General features: G+C 43.9%; 1 protein-coding gene across 1 annotated transcript in view; it reads left to right on the top strand.

Annotated features, from left to right (window-relative positions):
* The window catches only part of PARK7 (parkinson protein 7), a 42026-nt gene extending 28513 nt beyond the window's left edge, over window positions 1-13513 (top strand). Inside the window, exons 5-6 of the mRNA XM_006873100.1 lie at window positions 7522-7608; window positions 13353-13513. Coding sequence (XP_006873162.1) covers window positions 7522-7608; window positions 13353-13513 — 248 coding nt within the window. The remainder of the gene's footprint in view (window positions 1-7521; window positions 7609-13352) is intronic.
* The last annotated feature ends 10774 nt before the right edge of the window (window positions 13514-24287 follow it).

Raw genomic sequence — 24287 nt, 5'->3', positions numbered from 1 at the left:
CCTGCTGGTTATTCAAAACACCGGTGGCATAGCCCTCAGAATCACAGCAACTCAGACCACCACAGCACGACAGACAGACGAGTGGTGGCCGTTTGGTTTTACGTCAATTCCTAGAGCCTTGTTTTTCGCTAATGTCTTCAGTGCAGCTTGGACTTCGTTTAGTACCATTAATTCTCAATCATATACCACCTCCTAAAATGGTTGAATAGCCACTGTTACTTTTTGGTACAGAGACTCTGTATATTCCTTCCATCTTCTTTTGATGTTTTCTGCATCATTCAGTATTTGCCCATAGAAGTCGAGGCTTGAATTTTTTCTTCAGTTCTTTCAGCTTAAGAATGCTGAGCATGTTTTCCCCTTTGGTTTTGTAAATCCCGGTCTGTACATTTTATTATAGTACTTGACTCCTTTTTCTCACACTGTCCTTGCAGGTTTCTGCTCAGCTCTTTTACTTCCTCATTTCTTCTAGTTGCTTTAGCTTATCTGTCTATGTTCAAGAGTAAGTTTCAGGTCTCTTCATTTTGGGCTTCTCTTTTTTTCCGTGACTTTTTAATGACCTTTTGCTTTCTTCATGTCTGATGTTGTTGGTGTCATCCCACAGCTCCTCTGGTCTTTGGTCATTAGTGTCTAGTGCAGCTAACTTGTTTTTGAGATGCTCTCGAAATTCAGGTGTTAGCTACTAAAGGTCATAGTTTGGCTCTTACGGACTTGGTTTCATTTTCTTTAGCCTGTGTTTGTGTCTGAGCAGTTGATGGTCTTGTTCCACAGTCAGCTCCTGGACTGGTTTAGCTGATGGTATTGAGAGCTTCTACCTTGTCTCTTCCCAGAGGTGTAGCCAGTTTGATTCCTGTGGATTCTGTCTGGCAAGGTTCACATGTATAGTTGCCGTACATGTAGTTGAAAAAAGATATTGGCAGTGAATAAGTTGTTCTTGCAAAATTCTGTCATGTGATCTCCAGTGTCATTTTTATTACCAACAACTTATTTTTTTTAACTACCAGTCCTTTCTGTTTGTTTCCAACTCTCATTCTAATCACCGTTAATTGTCAGTGAATCTTGATTGCATGCTTCATCAATTTAAGCCTAAAGCAGCTGGTGGAATTTTTCAATTTCTTCATCACTGACCTTGGTGGTTGGAGCATAAATCTGAATAATCGTTGTATTAACTGGTCTTCCTTGCAATCATATAGGTATTACCACAGATAGCGTTGTATTTCAAGATAGATATTCGAATGTTCTTTTTGACAATGAATGTGATACCATGCCTCTTCAGTTTGTCATAGTAAATGTTAAATCACATGATTGTCAGACTCATCATGGCCAAGACTTGTTCATTTCAGCTCACTGATAACTGGGATATTGATTTCTATGCTTTCTATTTCAGTTTTTGATGACTTCCCGTTTTCTTAGATTCATTCTTCATATTGTTCTGATTGTTAATGGAGGTTTGCAGCTCACTCTTCTCATTTGAGTCCTATCCTGTCAGCATATAAATGTCCCAAGTGCTTTGCTTCATCCATGTCATTAAGGTCATCTCTTCTTTGAGGTGGCAGTTCTTTCTCAGTTGTATTTTGGGTGCCTTCCAGCCCGCCGGACTTATCTTCTGGCATTATATCAGACCACGTTTCACTGCTATTCACATCATTCTCGGGGGCTCATCCCTCAGAAGTGGACCGCCTATTCCTTCTTCCTAGTTCGTTCTTAGTCTGGAAGATCTACTGAAACTTGCCCACCATGGGTAGCCCTGGTAGTAGTTAAAACTTCAGTGGCATAGCTTCCACCGTCACAGCTACATGTAAGCTACCACAGTATGACAAACTGACAGATGTCTGGGACCTCAAATAGTCAAAGCATTTAAATATCTCTTCTCTAATAATTTTTCAAATCCAATTCCTAATCCCTATAAATATAGCACTAATTATGAGCTTACCGTGGTGAGTAACACATCAGCAAAATCCTAAGTCCACAATAGGATAAATATCTTAACGTTATTGCAGGCCGCAGTTCCATTACCTGGAGGTAATCTAGTGCAGTCAACGAGTGGATTCAGACTCACAGCCATACTGTAGGGTGTCCACAGCTATAATCTTGATGGACACCAACTGCCACATCCCATGAATCGCCTGGTGTGCTTGGCCACAGACCTTGTGGTTAGCAGCCAGCATGTAAGGACTGTGCCGCAGAGCTCGGTCGTGACCTGGAGGTAGCAGCCTGAAAGTTCTGAATTTTATTGGCTCTTCCCATTGCCCTGTCATCTACTAAATTTCACTTTAAAATTACTTTTTATAGGTATTTGTCTCTCTTTTTTTTTTAATCTTAACAAAATAAGAATTAAAGGAAGGTGTAAATCATGAATCCATTCAAATAAAAATGGACTGTATCTGATTTTATAGTCTTTTTTTTAAATTGCTACTATTCACAGCTATCTTATCTGTAGTAAACTGTCTTGTGTATGGTATAAAAATAGAGTGGAAGGGACCTGATTTGTAAAGCCCATACCAGTAACCTCTTAGGACACTATGTAAGGGTATTGCTTTGGGATCTAGTTATTTATAATGACTTCTTGCCTATGACACCAAAAGCACCAGCAATAAAAGGCAAGACAGAGAAATTGTGTTTCATCAAAACGAAAATCTGCGTACATCAAAGTGACGAGACCTATGGGTTAGGGGAAAATGCTTGGGAACTCTATTTTGGGTGTTGTCGTCGGTGCTAGGTACCGTTGAGTTGGCTCCTCCTCGTAGTGGCCCTGTGCACAAACAACAACACACTGCTCTGTCCCGTGCCATTCTCACGGTGGTTTCGTTTCAGCCCATTGCTGCTGCCACTGTGCCAATCCATCTCATTGGGGGTCATCTTCTTTTTTGGCTGACCCTCCACTTTACCAATGGAGTCCTGGTATGGCGCTGTGGGATAAAGCACTAGACTGCAAGGGTGGTTTGAATCACAAGGTCGGCGGTCAAACCCACAGCCACTCCTTGGAAACCCTATAAGCATCACTATGAGTTGGAACCTACTCGGTGACACTTAACAACAACAACCACTGTACCGAGCATGATGCCCTTCTCCAGGGACTGGTCCCTCATGATAATACGTCTGAAGTGTAAGAGATGATGTCTCGTCATCCTGGCTTCTAAGGAGCATCTGGCTGTACCTCTTCTAACACAGATTGGTTTGTTCTTCTGGCAGTCCGTAGTACTTTTAATCTTGTTCTCCAGCATCATAACTCAAGTACATCAATTCTTCTGTGTATCACTTCCTTATTCTGTGTTCAACTTTCACATGCGTATCACTGTGAAGAATTTATTGGTTGAGTTAGGTAGTCCTCAAACTGACATCTTTGCTCTTGAACAAAGTCTCACCAGCCTAGTTTCTAGGGAACATCTGACTATACTTCTTCCAAGAGAGTGTGGTTCTTTTTCCTAATAGTCCTTGGTTTATACAACATTTTTGCCAACAATCAATGTCATAATCCAATTCTTCAGTCTTCCTTACTCATTGTTCAGCTTTTGCAAGCATATGAGCTGATTGGAAATACCCCATGGCTTGGGTGAAGCACACCTCAGTCCTTAAAGGACCAGCATTGTTTCTGAACATTTCAAAGAGGCCTTCTGCAGCAAATCTGCCCAGTACACCCTTCGGTTTCTTGACTGCTGCCCTTGTGGGCTTTGATTGTAAATCCTAGTGAAATGAAATCCTCAACAGTTTCAATCTTTCCTGTGTTTATCATAATGTTGCTTATTGTTAAAGTTGTGAGGATTTTTGTTTTCTTTATGTTGAGGTGCAACCACTACTGAAGGCTGCTGTCTTGGATATCTTAACACTATGTGCTTTTAGTCCTCTTTGCTTTCAGCAAGGAAAGTTTTGTATTTCAGGTCATCAGTGAGTCTTCCTCCAATCCTGATGCCATTTTTTCATATAGTCCAGCTCCACAGATTATTTGCTCAGCATACCGTATGATTGAATAAGTATAATGAAAGGATACAACCCTGATGGACCCCTTTCTTGATTCTAAACCACACACTCTTTAACGACTGCCTTTTGGTGTGTGTACAGATTCCACATGAGCACACTGTATTCTGGAATTCCCCAGTCTTTGCAATGTTATGTTCCACACAGCTGAGTGCTCTTGCATAACCAGTAAAGCACAGGTAAACATCTTTCTGGTATTCTCTGCTTTCAGCCACGTTTCATTTAATATCAGTAGTGATGTCCCTTGTTCCATGTCCTCTTCTGAATCCTGCTTGAATTTCTGGCAGTTCCCCAGTTAGCTGCAACAGTATTTTAATTATCTCCAGAAAAAATTTATTTGTGTTTGATATTAATGGTATTGTTTGAGAATTTCCACATTCTGTTGGATCACCTTTCTTTGGAATGGGCACAAATACTGATCCCTTCCAGTCAGATGGCCAGGCTGCTGTCTTCTAAATATCTTGCATAGATGAATGAGAACTTCCAGCATTGCATCAGTTTGTTGACGTGTCTCAGTTAGTCTTCTGTCAATTCCTGGAGGCTTCTTTTTTGCCCGTGCCTCAGTGCATCTGGTCTGCTGCTTTCAATACCATCAGTTCTTGATCATGTGCTCCCTCCTGAAATGGCTGAACATCGACCAATTCTCTCTGGTGCAGTGACTCTGAATTCCTTCCATCTTATCATTTATTTACTTTTTTTATGATTTCCGTGTTCAGTATTTGCCCATGTTGTTGTTGTTGTTAGGTGCCGTTGAGTCAGTTTTGACTCAGCGATCCTGTGTAGGCTGGTGGGTTTGAACTGCTTGCCTTGTATTAGCAGTCCAGTGCTGATCCTACAACTTCACACTAGGACTCCGTATGTTGTTCAGTGCTGTTCCAACTCGATAGCAACTTTGTGTAACGTTTTCGAGGAGTGACTGGTGGGTTTGAACCACTGACCTGTGGTTAGCCATCGGGTGCTTACCCTACAGCACCACATCAGGATTCCAGGACTCATTGTAGAATCCTTCAATATTTCAACTGGAGGTTTGAGTTTTTTTCTTGAGTTTTTTTCGGTTTGAGAAATATAACATGCTCTCTTGGTTTTCTAGCTCCTGATGTGTTTGTGTGTTAACATTATAATACTTTGTCTTATTGAACTATCTTATGAAATCTTCTGTTTAGCTCTTTTACGTCATCATTTTTTTTCATTCGTTACTCTGTTCAAGGGCAAGTTTCAGAGTCTTGTGACAACCATTTTGATCTTGCTTTTTTATTGACTTTTTGGTTTCTTCATGTACAATATCTTTGGTGTCATCCCACAACTCATGTGGTCTTCAGTCATTAGTGTCCCATGTGTCAAATCTGTTCTCAGATGATCTTTAAATATATGTGGGATATATTCAAGGTTGTACTTGGACTCTCGTGTGCTTGTTTTAATTGTCTTCAGCTTTACTTGAATCTGCCTATGGGCAGTTGGTGGTCCTTTCCCCAGTTGGCCCCCCTGGCCTTTTTCTGACTGATGCTACTGCCGAGCTTCTCCTTTATCTCTGTTTGCAGATGTTGTTAGTCATTAGGGAAAGAACAAAACCACAGTGAAATACCACTCCATACACTCACTAGGAGGGCTGTGATAAAGAAAAACAGCAACAACACACAGGTGTTGGCAAGAATATGGGGAAATTAGAACTCTCATCCATTGCTGGTGGGATTGTAAAACGGCACAACCATCGTGCGAAACTATTTGGCAAAAAGTGAAAACATCGCTTTACCATTGTTGTTGTTAAGTACCGTGGAGTCAGTTCCGACCCATAGTGACCCTGCACAGGGTTTCTGAGGCTATAAATCTTTACAGGAGCAGAAAGCCTCATCTTTCTCCCGTGGAACAGCTTGTTAGTTTCAAACTGCCAACCTTGAGGTTAGCAGCCCGATTCGTAACCACTACGCTACCAGAGCTTCGTACCGTACTACCCAGCAATTCCTCTCCTAGGAATATACCCCAAAAAGATTGAAAGCAGGAATGCAAACAGATCCTTGTACAACAGTGTTCATTGCTGCATTATTTGCAATAGCTAAAAGGTAGAAACAACCTTAGAATCCCTCAGAGGATGAATGAATGAACAAAATATGGTGCATAGGTGGAACATTAATTAGCCTTAAGAAGGAAAGATGTTTTGATAAAGGCCACAGTACCGCTAACCACAAAAGAAAGAGGCTTTCTGCTCCTGTTAATATTTACAGTCTCGGAAACCCAATACCGGGTCTCTGTGAGTCAGAACCGACTCGACGGCACTTGACAACACCTCACATGAGGTACCTACACTAGGCAAATGTACAGAAACCAAAGCATATTACTTGTTACCAAGGACATTCTGACCTGATAATCTGAAGAGGTCAGCAGCTGCTCCATATGAGAAAGGTACGGCAGTCTGCTTCCATAGGATTTGTAGCACTGGAGCCTTTGGGGACCGTTCTCCTGGTTTTGGTTTAGTTTACTAGGGGTGGGAAAGGGAGAGGGGAGCCAATGCTTGGGGGTGTAGGTGCCACTGGGCTATGAGTATTGGTGATGGTTGTCCAACATGATGGTCGTCATTATTGGCTTGGAATCATGTGCATACCCAGTATTCGACACGTTTCAAATGTTGAAGTGACAAATGTTTTATTACATGTAATTTTGCTCCCTCTTCACACTTCCCCAGGTAGAGAGAGGTATACTTGAGGGTTTGGATTTAAGACCTATAAACCAGGACTTGGTCTGAAGCTGACATTTGATCTTGGGTGGGAAGGAAGCTTGTATCATTAGGTATTTGTTTGAACTTCCTGTGAGGTGGTGTTTGTAGTAGCAATGACTGGTAGTCTGAAGATGTATTATACAATGACTTTTTCCTAAGAATCAGGTTGAAAAATGAAAGGTCCGTAAGACCAGGTGTTGAAATATACTGAAGCTAAAAATGTCCAGATGATGACAATATCATAGCCCAGTATTCTACGTATTTAAAATCCAGGATGCTCTTCTGAAGGCTAGTTTTCTGAGTGTGAGATGAGGCCTTAGAAAAGATTTTTGGGAAACTTAAGGGAAAAAGGGTAAAATATCTACTTTAAAGAACGTTTTAAGATAGTAGGGTAACAAAGTATAAAAACCGGTATGGTTTTAGCCCTTATTTGGAGTATATTTCTTTCAAAATGTACCCACTCTTCACCTTTTGACATGGTCAGAGTCTACAGACCAGGTCATTGTGTAATATCAGCTTATGCGAGGAGGAGGAGGATGCGGAGGCTGCCCAGGTGCCCACACTCTTGAAACTGCTGTGAGCCTAGTCCTATGGTGCTCCAATCCCCAAGGCCCTGCCCAACTGGGGTGCCATTCAAGTGGACTTGGGGCCTGAGCCCTATGACTGGACTAGAGGCACAGCTGGTAACTCGGGCTCAGGCAACTGACAGGGCTGGAGGTTCAGACAGTTGCTGGAGGTTACTTCTTGTACCCCTCTGCTGCTGCTCTGCAAACCAGGGAAGACACCACAGAGAGCCTGGAGACTTAACAGTCATGTCTGTCTGTTCATCTTACTTTTAGGTCCTACGGCTCTGTTGGCTCACGAAATAGGTTTTGGAAGCACAGTTACAACACACCCACTGGCTAAAGACAAAATGATGAATGGAAGTAAGTATATGCTTATACCTGAATACAAAAAGACCTTAAAAAGCTTGAATTTGCACTGTGTCCCAACAAGTACAACGTAATACAAGGGTTGTCTGGTAGTGCTGTAGTTAAAGAGCTTAGCTACTAACAGAAAGGTCAGCGGTTCAAACCTACTAGTCACTTCTCGAGAGAGAGACGTGGCAGTTTGCTTCCGTAAGGATTGGTGCTGTTAAGCGCTGTTGAGTCGGTTCCAACTCAGCAATTCTGTACAGGGTTTGCAAGGAGTGACTAGTGGGTTTGAGCCTCTGACCTTGTGGTTAGCAGTCCAGTGCTTATCCTACAGCACCATACCGTGACTCCTCTGTAAAGATTGGTTGTTACGTGCTGTCGAGTCGGGACTGACTCATAGTGACTCGATAATTGGGTTTCTTAGGTGGTAAATCTTCTCAGGAGCTGAAAGCCTCAGGTACTGCGGAGCATGCAGTAGGCTCAGACTGCTGACCTTGTGGTCTACAGTCCAGTGCTTACTGTGCAGAGCCACCACACTCCTTTTGTAAAGCTGCCAGCCTTGGAAGCCCAATGGGGCAGCTTTAGTCTTCTCTGTCAGAGTCAGCAGGATGGCAGCAGGTTTGGTGTACAACCTAATCGGGAAGGTTCTCTGCGGTTGAGGCGGGCTAGGGTTTCACAGGAGAGGTGGAGGTAACAGGGCTAGAGAAAAGCTTCCTGCTCTGGTTCAGGAGCACACAGTGACTTCCAGTGGCCGGCGGGATTCCTCACGGTCACAGATGGAGCGTGAGGGTGAAACACCATTTTAGCAAGTATTTTCAGTGCCCCCTTTGGCAGCAGCCTGAGGGTAAATTTTAAACCTCGACCACAGTTTCAGAAAGCGCCCTTTTACCCACAGTCCAAAGTAAAACAAGCACTACTTTCTCCATTCACAGAGTGCCCAGGTGGCAGGCGTGTTTCCTTTGTGACATATGTCTTTTATAGTTGTTAGCAGACACTTAATTTTTATTAATTTAATTTTATAAGCACTGTTTCTGTGTACGGTAAAAAAGAAATTCAAACTGTCCTCCAGAAGCAGGGAAAGGTAAAAACAGAACCTCCCTATTTTCTCCCCACCCCACCTCTCTCCTTTCTGCTTCTCAGAGGTGACTTGTGTTAAAAGCTCTGCTTGTCCTTCAGGAATTTCTCCTGCCGTACTCATGATGTGTTTTGGTTTTCTGTACTCAAGTGAGAGCCTTGTTCACGTAGCCATGTCTCATGATATCTGTTCACGTAGCCATGTCTCATGATGTCTGTTCACATAGCCATGTCTCATGATGTCTGTTCACTTAGCCATGTCTCATGATGTCTGTTCACTTAGCCATGTCTCATGATATCTGTTCACAGCACATGTGGAGTTGCTTCATCCTAAACTGCTTCATGCGTTTGAGTGTGTCGTAATACACTAATTACTCCCTCGGGGTTGGACACGTAGGTGGTTGGGGTGCTTTGGCTCTTACGAGCCGTGCTCTGATGAACATCCTTACATGTCTTTGTGACCCTATCTGAAGCACCCTTTCTAAAGTGTCCCTGGTTCATTATGTTGCCCGGTCATAAACTTTATCTAAAGTGATGTAGTTCCTTGAAAATTGTAAGTTTGAGCTGTTAGAAAGATACTAACCTATGAATACTACTACCTGAGAATTAAGTAAAAAAAAAAAAAAAAAAATGAGGGAATTTACTTTTGGAGAGTCCAAAAGGAATGTGAGCTCCGGTAGCATAGTGGTTACGAGTTGGACTGCTAACCTCATGGTCAGCAGTTCAAAACTACCAGCAACTCCACAGGGGAAAAATGATGCTTTCTGCTCCTGTGAAGATTTATAGCCTTTGAAACCCTGTGCAGGGTCCCTATGAGTCAGAATCAACTCCACGGCACACCACCCCCACCAGAAGGAATGGGAAGAATAGAAACTAACTTCCTGTAGTAGCTACGAGAGATTTAGATGGAAGACTCGGGTAGAGCACGTTCCTGCTTTATCTGAAGGGTGTATCTGCTGTCTCTGTTTTCTTTTAATGCCTCAAAAGCATTGAAAGAGAAGCAGATTAGATTGTTAACTCTCATGAGCCAGAGCTTTCAAGAGTACATTCATACATGTTATCTTGGAATTTCAGTCTCCAGTGCCTAGCAAGCCAGGTATTATCTCGACGTCACAGATGAAGAGACCAAGGCTCAGAGGTGGAGCAGCTTGCCCAGAGTAAGGCCAGAACCCAAACCAGCCCAGCCTTCCATCTTGGGTTCCTTTTGCCTCTCTGCCCCTCCCTCCTCTGCACATCATAGCGAGGCTCCCACGTACATTTCAGTTACCAGGCATTCCACTGAACCAGTAAGTAAGTCCTGGCCTAGGAAAGAATGCTTGAAATCTCCACCTCTTCAGCATCTTGTGAGAAGTAGAGCTATAGTCGTTCCTAGGGAGGTTCTTCTGCTTGTGATCATCAAGAACTTAAATAGATGAGTATGACGTTTTGCACTCAGGTACGCAGTCCCGTGTACAGGACAGAGCAGAGCCTCAGTTTTTAAAATACAGATGTGTTGGCTTGGTTTAGTGTGTCCTTCACTGCCTAGTCATAGCAACAGAAACACTGCCCTCACTGAGCCGCTGTCTAGTGTAGTAACCCCACCCCACTCGGTAGGTACCATTCCTATTTTACAGAGAAGGGAGCCCCAGAGTTGAACAGCCCCAGAGTTGAACAGTTGGCAGACCTGGGATTCGAACCCCAAGTTAGCTGTGCTCAGGAATCAACAAACTTTTTCTTAAATGACCAGATAGTAAATATGTTAGTCTTTGCAGGACTTAGAGTAGATCACAACTATTCAATAGCTGTAGCTCAAAAGTAGCCACAAATAATCTGTAAACATCTATGCATGCCTGTGTGCGGATAAAACTTGATTTGCAAAAGCAGACAGTAGGCTGGCTTGATGTTTGTTGACCCTTTTTGTCTTTAGCCTTGCCTTTCCCAGTTGCTTTTTCTTTGAGATTTCCTGACTGGGGATTTTGCCTGAAGTTAAAAAGAAATGAATGGCTTATGCAGGCTTGAATACAAGGTTTAAAATAAGTTTATCCAAAGTTCACAAATACAAATCAGCTGATTTTGCACCTGAACACTCATAGTGTTGATTTACTAGGTGTAGGTTAATTGTTTTCCTTAGTCAGTTCCACTAAGATGGAGGTAGATGATAGTTGTAAACCTTTACTTTTCTTGGCTGAAATTTCTGGAAAAAAACATGAAACTCTTATTAAACATCTTCTCCAGTTTAAGCTCTATCCATAATGGATAGCATTGTAGCTACCAGGGAACTTGTAAGTGAACCATTAAAACGTGGCTCACGTTGCCCCAGTCCCGGCTCTTCATCTGGAGGACCAGCCCAGCAGGTTTGCTGGTTTTGCATGTAAAATTATCTTGGCCTGGTTTAACCATCAGTAAATGAGGTTAGATTATGAAAACCTCTTCCCTGCAAACCAGGGCTCCTCCTTTTCTCTACAGTAGCGTCCATAAGAGTTGTTGAATGGCCTTCATTTATTTTGGGGATGGCCATGGCATATAGAGAAACTGTTTCTGCAGTTCAGTAGTCGAGCCGCAGCTTTGTATTTCTGCTTTTGGGGGGCTCTCGGGTGACCATTTCTGTGGCATCTGTCATAATTAAGTGTTCACTGAGCTCTTCCTAGTGCCGCTGGGCTCTGGGAATTGAAAAGGGAACAAGATAAAAGCTTCCTGCCCGTGGGCGTTCTCATTTTGCTGAGTGTGACTCAGGCAACCTCAGGCTGCACTGAGTGTAGGGGCAGAGCTGATGATCTGAGGTGGGTGCACATCTGCGTAGTGGGCGCTGCCTTTGGTGACACCATCTTTGCTCTGAGTCTTTTTGTCTTTTGATGTCCCCACATCAGTGAGTGGAGCCACCATCTCCCATAGACACCTGGGAGTCACCTTGAAGCCTTCCCTGCTGTACCCTTCTTGGGTTCTGGACATTTCATCTCTAATATAGACCTAACAGCTTCATTTCCTCTCTATTGCTGCCACCACCCTAAACCAGGCCCCCTTGCCTGCTCATATCGATTCCTTGCAGTTCCTTCCAGCCCTTCCTCCCTACAGGCCAGACCCCAGAGGGCCTCAAGTACCATGGAGTAGACTGCAGTCTCACCTTTAGATGCTAGAGATGCTTTAGATGCTTTCACGGGCGAGAGGACTGAATCTACTCTGATGTGTGCTACAGGAAGGGTACCACGTTGGCAGTACCGAATGTGACCTTATTCTTGTTAAGTGCCCTCGAGTTGGGTCTGACTCCATAGTGACCCTGTATCGGGTTTTCTGAGGCTGTACCTCTTTGTGGGAGCCTCATCTTTCTGCCTTGGAGCAGCTGGTGGGCTCGAACTGCTAACCCTGTGGTTCTCAGTCCGGTCCTTATCATACAGAGTGTGACCTGTATGATAAGGGGTGGAAACCCAGAAAGGAGGCTTGTAAGAGGTAGATAGAGATCCTTCACCAGTGCAGTGGAATGGAGAGGAGGGACTGGCTCTTGTTCATTCACCGAGAACTTCCGGAGCATCTTGTTGGTGCAGTCAATATGCTGGGCCTGTTGGGCGGGCAGGGGAAGGCCTCGCCCCTTTACAAGGTTAGACAGTAACTGAGGAAGCCAGCAGATTGTTTATTGATCATACACACAGGAATAAGGAAGTGAAGGGGCTGTGACAGAGAATTAGAGGGACAATACTTAATCGGGAATCACTTAGAGAAGAAGGGAGGTCAGCTGTCCCTGCGGTGAGGGCTGGCCATGGTGCTGAAATGGAAGGAGAGGTCAGAAGCTTGGAAGAGCTTTCTGGCCAAATCAGCAGCCAGTGCCAGGAGGTCTGGCCGGGAAAGAGCTTGTGTGTCAATGGCTGGAGAGGGGAGCCAGGGCCCAGGAGTTTGTGGGATGTTTACGCAAGTGCTTGGTGACTGCCTGAAGTACGGAGTCCATGAGGGGGTCACTCAGTGGGAACATAGATACGGAAATACATTTCTTGTTTATATATTTGCCCTGGTGGTGTAACAGTTAAGCATTCAGCAGCAAAACAAAAGCTTGGCGGTTCTTACCCACCTAGCAGCTCTGTAGTAGAAAGCCTGGCGGTCTGCCCCCCCTAAAGACTCCAGTCTAGACAGATGCCTGGGGCCATTCACCACCATCACTTGAGTCTACTATGGGTCAGAATCAACTCCACAGCACCCATCATTTGCCAAAAATAGCCAATCAGAGAATGCAGGAAAGCCATCTTTGGGAAAGCAAATGTGGTTTCTAGCGCCGCTTGTCGCGACCCCGGCAGCATTGTGCTGTACAGTGTTGTATATCTAAGGCAGGAGACAGGCCTGTGTGCATGCTTGCAGTTCTTTAACGCAGGAGGTCCCACCTCTGGCTCCTCAGCTATTACAGAAGGGACACAGGAACAAGTGACTGACACCCTGCCCCTCCCTCAGCACTGGCTGACTACCCTCTCTGCCTCTAACTTGTGTGGATTAATTTGTTTCCTTTCGTTCTTGTTAGCGTCTCTCATCCTTTCCGAAACAGCTTCCTACAGGGCTCTGAAGGGCTTGGAGTGCCTAATGAATGTTCATGAAATGGCTGGCTCCTTTGTTTGCTTTTCATTTCTCAGTGTGAAACCAATAATAGGCTGTAACTGTGAATAGAATTGCTAAGTGACACTGTTGTTAGGATATATAACCTTTATTTTTTGATTTTTACTTTGAAGATCATTACAGCTACTCAGAGAATCGTGTGGAAAAAGATGGCCTTATCCTTACAAGCCGTGGTCCCGGAACCAGCTTCGAGTTTGCGCTTGCTATTGTCGAGGCCCTGAATGGCAAGGAGGTGGCTGATCAGGTGAAGGCTCCACTGGTCCTAAAGAATTAGAGCAGAATTGTGTGATGCTGAGTTAGAGGAATAGGCCGTGCGCAGTCTGGCCTCACCGTGTTTGCTTGAGAGAAAGATGGCTGTTCCCAGTGCCGGAAGCACAGCATTGCTGTCTTTGTAGGCTGTAGTTGTGAAGTAGCAATTCTGCGGCGATTTCTGTCCCATCTCACAATGTGTCCACACATTTCTGAACCTTGTTATTGTAGAATAAACAGGACATTTATCAAACTAGTGATCGTTGCTTGTATTGGCTCCTATTTCTTTCATGAAACCAAGTTCATTATCTGCAGTTCTTAATTGTTGATACAGCTACTGAGAGAAGAACAGTGAACGTATCTTGCATGGCAAGGAGGAAAAGCAGTAAAGCAAAGAGGCTTGTGGTTCCCCGCCCTTTCATGAACTATATTTTCATGTGTTACTAAAGACCCCACCATACAGTGAAGAATGGTTGTCCTGGTGAGTTTTTGTAAACCAGTTCCTCTTTCTCCATGGCAGAGAACCCTCAGCCTGGCTGTGACTGTTTTCCCATCCACACTTTGGGCACTAGCTTCTTGTGAACCCATGATACCACTGGAGTGTGCTTGAGGAATTGTGCTCCAAGTGGACATGTGACTAGGCCCAGCCAGTCATCAGAGCCTATATTCCCCCTGAGAAATGACCCAGCCAGCGCGACTCCTCTCTGAGGCCTCTGTCAGAGCCTCGAATCCTCTCTGCCCGGTGGCCCCAAGGATGCATTGTGAGGAAGGATGCATCTTGGCCACTGTGGAGACAGACTGCTGGGAATGGCATCTGCAAAGGACTGGATGGAGTGCTGGGTAGGTGCTTGACCCTGAGACCCCAATCATCTGAGCAAGAAAAATAGGACTTAGTAACAGGAGGCACCCAGGTCCTTTGGTTTTTTGTTTTATGTTTTTTCACTTTTAAGAAACTGAAAAATACAGTAGGAAAGGAATGAAACAATCAGGCTTAATACAAAATACAACTTTTGACTGCTTAGAGTGGCCTTTTGTTGTGCATTCCTAATCACTGGATATCTTTTCTCTACTTCCGTACGTCTTCCCCCTCTCTTAAAGCACAGTGCTAATGGCAGCAAACTTGTTCTTAAAGGACCAGCCAGATAGGAAATATTTTAAACTTGTGATCTGTACATTCTGTCACCAGGATGTAACTGAACTCTCCTTGTAGTGTGAAAGTAAGCATGTTGCTAGTGCTGTTGAGTCAGTTCTGACTCAGCAAACCTGTGTAGGGCTACTAGGGAGTGACTGGTGAGTTTGAACCACCAACCTTGTGGATTAACTGATCTTGCGGTTCTGTCTGTATCCCACAGGACTCAGGAAGTAGGTATTGTTGTTGTTGTTGTTGTCAGGTGCCATCGAGTCGGAACTGACTCATAGCGACCCCATGCACAGCAGAACGAAACAATGTTCGATCCTGGGCCAACCTCACCACCGCTGCCACCCCCGAGTCCATCAATGATGCCACCTGGCCGATCCATCTCGTTGGAGGTCTTCCACATTGCTAGGAAGTAGGTATAGACGTCCATTAAGGAATGAGCATGGTTGTGTTCCAATAAAACTTTATTGACAGTAGGTGGCAGTGGGAATTTGACCCTTAGGCTATATGTAGTGTTTTGACCACTGCTCTAGAAGGCAAGGCAGATGTTAATTTTTTTAAATGTAAATATATACAATTGCATATTTTGGTAAACACTTAAAAGGAGAATGCTATGGACAAGAGAGCAGAAGAGATCTGCATATTCACATGTGCGGAATGGTAGGGTGACCTCTGAGGAAGAGACATAGGCATGAGGCCTATAGTAAGAGTTGTTAGATGCTGTCTGGCTGGTTCTGACTCAGAGCAACCGTATGTATGACCAAATGAAACTATCCAGTCCTGCATCTCTCACAACTGTTAGGTTTGAACCCTTTGTTACAGCCACTGTGTCACTCCATGTTGTTGAGGGTCCTCCCCTTTGCCACTGATTATCTAACAAGCATGATGTCTTTCTCCAAAGACTGGTTCCTCATGATGACATATCCAAAGTACATGAGATGAAGTTTCAGCATCCTTGCCTCTAAGGGACAGTCTGGCTGTACTTTCAAAACAAATTTGTTGATTCTGACAGTCTGTGGTATGTGCAATACTCTATGCCAGCATCGTAATTCAAAGGCATCATTTCTCCTCTCTTCCTTGCTCGTTGTCCAGGTTTTGTATGCATATGAGGTGATTGAAAATACTATGATTTTGGTCAAGTATACCTTAGTCTTCAAAGTGGCATCTTTGCTTTATAAAGAAATCTTTTGCAGCAGATTTGCCCAATGTAATACATTGTTTGATTTCCTAATGGCTGCTTCCGTGGGCATTGAGTAGGGGTCTAAATAAAATGTCCTTGACAACGTCAGTCTTTTCTCTGTGTTGTGATGCTGCTTGTTCCAGTAGTGAGGTTTTTGTTTTCTTCATGTTGAGGTATAACCCCTACTGAAATCTGTAGTCTGTCTTCATCAGTAAAGGCTTTGAGACTATTCTTGAATTTAGAAGCTATCTCAAAAATAAGTTTGACACACTGAACACTAACAAACAAATTGTGGGATGACATTAAAGACACCATACATGAAGAAACCAAAAGGCCATTAAAATGATAGAAAAGAACAAAATGGGTGTTAGAAGAGACTGAAACTTGCCCTTGAACGTGGACAAGCTAGAGCAAAAGGAAGAAGTGATGAAGTCTAAGCGCTGAACTGAAATTTTCAAAGGGTAGCTTGAAAAGACAAAGTATTACAATGAAATGTGCAAAGACCTGGAGTTAGGAAAGAAACACGCTTAGCGTTTCTCAAGCTGAAAGAACTGAAGGAAAGATTTAAAGTCTCAGGTTGCGATACTACGGGATTCTGTGTGGCGCTGTAGGATCAGCACTGGACTGTGAACCACAAGGTTGACTGTTCAAACCCACCAGCTTTCCTTGGAAACCCTGTACAAGGTCGTTAAGAGTTGGAACTGACTCAACAGCACTTAACAACAGCATGGGTGAAATATTGAATGCTGCAGGAAGTATCAAATGTAGATAGAATAAATAACATACAATCACTGTACCAAAAGGAATTTGTCAATGTTCAGCCATTTCAGGAGATGCCATATGATCAAGAACTGTTGGTATTACAGGAAGACATCCAAGCTGTGCTGAAGGCATTAGGAAAAAACAAGGTTCCAGGAAGTGACAATACTAATTGAGATGTTTCAGCAAATGGATGCAGAGCTGAAAGTGCTCACTCATTTGTGCCAAGAAATTGAGAAGACAGTTACCTGGCCACATTTGTACCCATTCCAAAGAAAGATGATCCAACAGAATGCAGAAATTGTTGAGCAATAGTAATATCGTGCAAGTTAAATATTGGCTAAAGATGATTCAAAAGTGGTTGTAGCAGTGCATCAGCAGGGAACTGCCAGAAATTCAAGCTGAACTCAGAAGAGGATGTAGAACTAGGGACATCATTGCTATCAGATGAATTTTGGCTGAAAGCAGAGAATACCAAAAAGATGTTTACCTGTGTTTCATTGATTGCAAAGACAGTCAGCTGTGGATGATAACAAACGATGGATAACAATGTAAAGAATGGGAATTCCAGAACACTTGATTGTGTTTGTGCGGAACCTGTACATAGATCAGGAGGCAGTCATTCAAACAGAACAAGGGAATATGGTGTGGTTCCAAATCAGGAAAGGTGTGCATCAGCGTTAAGCACTAGGCTGCTAATCACCAAAAGGTGTGGGTTTGAGCCTACCCAGTGAATCCGTAGAAGAAAGAACCGGTGATGTGCATCTGTGAAGATTACAGTCTAGGAAGCCCTATGGGTCAGTTTTGTCCCTCAGGAGTCCTGACGTGGCACAGTAGCATAAGCACTCAACCACAAGGCCAGTGGTTCAAACTCACCAAGCGCTCCTCGGAAACCCTATACAGGCTTGCTTTGAGTTGGAATCAACTCTAACTTAACAGCACTTAACGACAGCAACAAAAATAAGGTCATTATGATGCCATACAACAACCTCAATTAGACAAAGTTAGGGAGATTTTCTTCAAGGTAATTAAAGAAGGCCCCTCAGAAGGGGGCGATCTGAAGAAATTGGGTATGTGTGAGGCAGATGTCTAGGAATGGCAGGATCCATTCCTGGCAGAAGGAACAGGAAGTTAAATAGCCTGAAGCCAGTGTGTGCTTGGGGTGTGGAGGAACAGCTAGGGGAACTTGGAGACTGGAAAGTGGAGAGATAGCCAAAGCTGTGAGAGTCCTCAGGACTTAGGAATGGACAGAGATGAGACTCTTCAAGAGGAACCTGACTCCAGTTAGTCTGGCTCTGTTACAAGTGGATCATAGGGGAGCTAGAGTGCCTTCTCTGAAGCAGGATCCAGGGTGTGGGAGGCATAGGCCCGAAGGGCCAGTGCTCCTGAATTATATGTGGGATATGAGAGGAAGAGGTATCCAGGAGAATCTCCACATTGCTAGTTTTAGCACAGGGCAGAATGGAGATTCCATGAACTGAACAGAAGGAACTTGGGGTAAAGGTGACCTGAGAGTTAAGATTGATGAATTTGAGATACCTGTGGTCATAACTGGTCATAGCTGTTTTTAACGAGGAAATGAAACCAGAGACCTGTTAGTGTATAGTACATGTGGCTTAATGTCCATAATATATTCTGTTAAATTGGATGTTGCATGATTTGGGTGTGTGCAAACGCCATACTGTAATCTGTTCCTGCTCTTTCTTTATGCATCTCGAACAAGCTTGCCAAATTCATAGTGCTGAGAGGGATTCACTTTTGTGTCCAGTCGGGTCCTCAATCCATGTCATTAGCAATTTCTCCATGTCTGATACAGATCCCTCTTGCATTTTCATTACCCTTGTAGCTTTCAGTGGAGCTGATCCTTTAATAGCTTGGAGACTTTTTTTCTTTGTTTCTGAAGGATCAGGATGAATATCCAGTGTGCCATGCCTAAGTCGAAAACAATAGCACTCATTGACTTTCCACCTCTGTGTTGTTTAGTAATCTTCGGTTTCACTTCCAAATCAATGCTGCCTTGCTTCTTGCTGCTGCTATTACCACTGATTTTGCTACATTTGGGGCCCATGATGCTCTTCATGATCATATTTTTTTTAAAGAAAATTGAGCAGAGATAATGCTGCAACACTCAAGAGACATGTGATGCATGAGACTAAATGCTGTTGCCTCTGAGTCAAAGATAAACTGTCATACAGTAAAGTTTTCGATAAAATGTACAGCACAAAGATGTTTATTATGACTGCCAAGATGTCTAACTGGCTGTCAGGACATATATTATAGGTTATATATGTACTGTACCGTTATAAAGGAGCCCTGATGGCTCAGTGGGTTAAGAATTGAGCTGCTAATCACAATGTCAGTGGTTCAAACCTACCAGTGTCTCAGAGGGGGAAAGATGAGGCTATCTGCTCCTGTAAAGATTTACTGTCTTGGAAACCCAAAAGAGTAGTTTTATACTGTCCTATAGTGTTTCGCGGGAGAAAGATGAGGCGTTCTGCTCCCATAAAGATTCACAGCCTCGGAAACCCTGTACAAGGTCGCTATGAGTCAGAACTGACTCCACGGCACACAGCCAGCCATAGTGTTGCTAAAGGCACTCTGGTAGCGTAGTGGTTACGAATCGGGCTGCGAACCTTAAGGTCAGCAGTTCAAAACTACCAGCTGTTCTGCAGGAGAAAGATGAAACTTTCTGCTTCTGTAAAGATTTGCAGCCTCGGAAACCCCATGCAGGGTCACTACGAATCGGAACCAACTTCACAGTACATCATCACCACCACCCCCAAAATGCACTGATCTGCTAATCACCCTAACTGCAAACCTCCGACTCCTCTCTGAAACCCTATACAGGGTGGCTGTGAGTTGGAACTGACTCCACGGTACACTACTACCATAGTGCTGCTAGGAGTCCTGGTGTGGTGCTATAGGATAAGTAGTCAACTGCAAGGTCAGCAATTCAAACCCACCAGCCACTCCTTGTAAACCCCATATAAGGTCGCTATGGGTTGGAACCGACTAGATGGCACTTAACAACAACAGTATTGCTAAGGAGCTCTGGTGGTGGTGTGGGTTAGGCGTTGGCCTGCTAACTGTAAGGCTGGCATTTCAAACCTACAAGCTGGTCCTTGGGAGAAAGATGAAGGTACTAACGCCATGAAGATTTATAATCTGGTGGTGTTATGTGCTACTGAGTCAGTTCTGACTCTTAGTGACCCTCTGCGCAGCAGAACAAAACACTGCCTGTCCTGCGCCATCCTCGTATTTGTTATGTTTGAGCCCACGGTTACTGCCACTGTGTGATCCATCTAGTTGAGGGTCTTCCTCTTTCTCACTGATCCTCCACTTAACCATGCATGATGTTCTTCTCCAGGGACTGATCCTTCCTGAGAACATGTCCTAAGAATGAGAGATGAAGTCTCGCTATCCTCACTTCTAAGGAGTATTCTTTCTGGATGTACTTTCAAGACAGATTGATTTGCTTTGGTAGTCCATGGTACATTCACTATTCTTCTCCAGCACCATAATTCAAATGCATCAATTCTGTCATCCATATTGTCCAACTTTCACAAGCATATGAGATGAGTGTAAATACCATGGCTTGGGTCAGGTGCACTTTAGTCCTCAAACTGATATCTTTGTTCTTTAACGGTCTGAAGAGATCTTGTGCAGTAGATTTGCCTAATGCAATAAGTCAGTCATTTGATTTCTTGACTGCTGCTTCCATGAACATTGATTGTGGATTCAAACAAAATGAAGTCTTTGACAATTTTTTTAATACCATTTATCCTGGTATGGTGCTGTGAGCTAATGTGTCAGACTGCAAAGTCAGTGGTTCAAGCTCACTAGCTGCTCTTTGGAAACACTATACAGAGTCGCTGTGGGTCGGAATTGAGTCGACGGCATTTAATAACGACAACATCATGATATTATTTATTAGTCCAGTTGTGAGGAAATTTTATTTTCTTTACACTGAGATTACAATCTATATTGAAGGCTGTAGTCTTTGATCTTACTCAGTAAGAATTTTAAGTCTTCTCTTTGAACAAGCAAGGTGGTGTCATCTTCATATCGCAGGTTGTTAATGAGGCTTCCTCCCATGTTTATGCCACATTCTTCATAGATTAGCTTAGCATACAGATTAGATAACGTAGGGTTTACAGGGTCGCTATGAGTTGGAAATGACTGGATGGCAGAAGTTTTGGTTTATAAGGTTACTGTGAGTCAGTGGGAGTCCAGGCATGGAGCTGTAGAATAAGTATTGGACTACTAACCACAAGGTCAGCAGTTCAAACCCATCAGCCACTCTTCAGAAACCCTATACAGGAAACCCTTTACCAACTATACAGGAGACTCTACTTGACTGTCACTTAACAATAGTGATGAGTGGGAATCAACCTGATGGCAGGGTTTGATTTTGGGTTTGGTACCATGTGGTGCCTGGCAGCACATTTGCTCTGTATACAAGAGACAGGAGATAAAATGTGTGATGTGCACTTAGCTGTTGCCTTTGCTACATTCATTTCTCAGATCCAGATTTCTAAACTCACCCGTAGTGTAGTGGTTACAAGTCACGCTGCTAACTTCAAGGTCAGCAGTTTGAAACTACTAGCTGTTCCACAGGAGAAAGATGAGACTTTTGGCTCCTGTAAAGATTTACAGCCTCAGAAACCTTATACAGGGTCGCTGTGAGTCTGAACTGACTCCGTGGTACATCACCACCACTCTTATAACCTTAAGGGTCCATGGATGTATGTGTGGCCACATATTACCGAAACAGATGTTATATGATGCATGACTGTACTCAAAGTCACAAACTACTGATCTAAAAAGAATTTACTGTTAACAGTGAACATTTGTAAAATTCCCCCAACATCCTGAAGTGTTCTACCAACATCCCTTACCTCTGAAGTGTTCTCTGGAATTTTTAGAAGGTATGTGTAAAGAGCCGTCGAATCAGTTCCGACTCATAGCGAATCCTGTACAGGGTTTCCGAGGTTTGAACTGCCGATGGTTCCCAGTCCAGTGCTGATTCTACAGCGCCACACCAGGAGACCAGAAGGTATATTGTTGTTGTTCTTAAGTGCCATCAAGTTGATTCCGACCCATAGCGACCCTGAACAGGGCTTCCAAGGCTGTAAATCTTTACAGGAGCAGAAAGCCTCATATTTCTCCCGTGGAACAGCTGGTAGTTTTCGAACTGCTGACCTTGTGGTTCACAGCCTGATTCGTAACCACTACACTACCAGAGCTCTCTGAAGGTGTATACAGGAAGGAAAATAATGAAAGAGATTGGCCCTTTGAATTTGCGTCTCCTCAGGGCTGTTGGAAAACTGGTTTCTAGGTGGATCCAGTACTGAAAGAAGATAGCTAAGGAAGTTAGATGCTTAGGATCCCAGGCAAGTGAAGTTTTCCCCCTGACAATATGTGTTTAAAGTCTGGGTTCTGTGACCCATTTCATCGAAACCTTGAGCTTTTTCTGGTAAAGCCATGTTTATAACTTTTTATTTGTTTCATGTATTTTATCTTCCCCTTTGGTTAATTTATTATATATAGAAACACAGGAATAACATAACAAACCTGTCCCATCTGCAGGTGGAAAATGCACTGTTAGATAGTACTGTTGTTGTTGTTAAAGTGCCATTGAGTCATTCCAACTCATAGCAACCTTGTAAAGGGTTTCCAAGGAGTGATTGGTGGGTTTGAACCACCGACCTCGCGGCTAGCAGTCCAGTGCTTATTCTACAGTTCCATACCAGAAGAAAGGAAAAAAAAGGGTTTCTTATATCCAGAAAATAGAAATAACCTTTTAGTTCACTTAGCCCTATGTAATTAATTTTTGTTCCACTCATCCTGGATCAGAAGTCTTAACATTCTTCCACCCTCTCTTTCAGCCTGCTGCTTTCCTCTCAAACCTGCTCTCCTCTGAGGAAGTAAAGGGCAGGGGTGCAGCTAGGAGGAGGCAAACAAAGAAAACTTGGGAGGGGAAGAGGGGTGCGTCCACACCTGAAAAGGGGCCTTGTTTCCACTTCTTCTCAGCCTGGAGTCCCCAGACCCTCTATTGCAGTTTTAAGTGCTCATTTGACTTGCCCCAGGCTTACTTAGAGAGGTAGTGAGGAACCAGGTCTAAAAATTAAGGCTCTTGATTGGGTGCAGCCCCCTGGACTGAATCCAGAAAATGGTCTTGGAAGAACCGGAACTCAGATCTATTAACCAACCTGCTCTGGCCCAGGCTACCCAGCCCAAGAGCAGAAGGTAGACAAGCTTCCAGGAACTGAATTCTGGAGCCAGGGTCCAAAGTCTTGATCTAGCAAGCAAAGTGATGGCTGAACTGCTCTTGTGACGAGAGATTTTAAAACTATGCCTTTCCAATAGATGCTATTGTGAAAGCCCAGAGCCTTAGACCATTTGTTCCCTTGGCTCTTAAGTTGTTTAGTGGGGAAGGACTCCAGGTCCCACTATGAGCCCCTACTCTGTGTTGGTGGTAACATGCCGTGGAGTCGGTTCCGACTCATGTTGTTGTTGTTGTCAGGTGCCATCGAGTCGGAACCGACTCATAGCGACCCCATGCACAGCAGAACGAAACAATGTTCGATCCTGGGCCAACCTCACTACCACCGCCACACCTGAGTCCATCAATGATGCCACCTGGCTGATCCATCTCGTTGGGGGTCTTCCTCTTCTTCTCTGACCCTCCACCCTACCCAGCATGACATCCTTCTCCAACGACCGCTTCCTCCGGACAATATGTCCAAAGTAGGAGAGATGAAGCCTAGCCATCCTGGCCTCCAAGGAGCACTCTGGCTGCACTTCTTCCAAAACAGATCTATCGGTTCTTTTGGCAGTCCATGGCACTTTCAGTATTCTCCTCCAACACCACAACTCAAAGGCATCAATTCTTCTACGATCCTCCTTATTCACTGTCCAGCTTTCACATCCATATGAGGCATTTCTGAGGCTGTAAATCTTTACAGGAGCAGAAAGCCTCGTCTTTCTCCCACAGAACAGCTGGTAGTTTAGAACTGCTGACCCTGAGGTTAGCAGTTAGTAGCCTGATTTGTAACCACTGCGCTACTCTATAGCTATTGTTGTTGTTAAGTGCCGTCAAGCCAATTTCTCCCCATAGCTACCCCATATAGGGTTTCCGAGGAGGTTGTTGTTGTTGTTAAGTGCCATTGAGTCATTTGAACAGTGGTTCAAACCCACCAGTCACTCCTTGGAAACCCTTTACAAGGTTGCTATGAGTCGGAATGACTCAATGACACTTAACAACAGTACTATGTAATAGTGTATTTTCCACCTGCAGATGGGACATGTTTGTTATGTTATTCCTGTGTATCTATATATAATAAATCTTTACAGGAGCAGAAAGCCTCATCTTTCTCCCACGGAACCGCTGGCAGTTTCGAACTGCTGACCTTGAGGTTAGCAGCCTAATTTGTAACCACTACGCTACCAGAGCTCCTTGCTACTCTACTCTGGTGGTGGTGATGTGCTGTGGAGTTGGTTCTGACTCATAGCGACCTTGTACAGGGTTTCCGAGGCTGTAAATCATTATTGGAGCAGAAAGCCTCATCTTTCTCCCATTACTGTATTCTAGTAGGTGGTTAATTTAGTTGTTAATGTGTCTTCTATTTCCCTTCACACACAAGGGATCAGATGACACCATGCTGCTCTGCCCTTGGCTTTTTCACTTAATATTGTTGGCACTGCCCAGCCAGCTCCCAA

Source organism: Chrysochloris asiatica, unplaced genomic scaffold (genome assembly GCF_000296735.1).
Source record: "Chrysochloris asiatica unplaced genomic scaffold, ChrAsi1.0 scaffold00223, whole genome shotgun sequence".
In the NCBI taxonomy this organism is placed as follows: Eukaryota; Metazoa; Chordata; class Mammalia; order Afrosoricida; family Chrysochloridae; genus Chrysochloris; species Chrysochloris asiatica.
The sequence above is the reverse complement of the archived record's forward strand: the minus strand, read 5'-3'. Positions and strand labels throughout refer to the sequence as shown.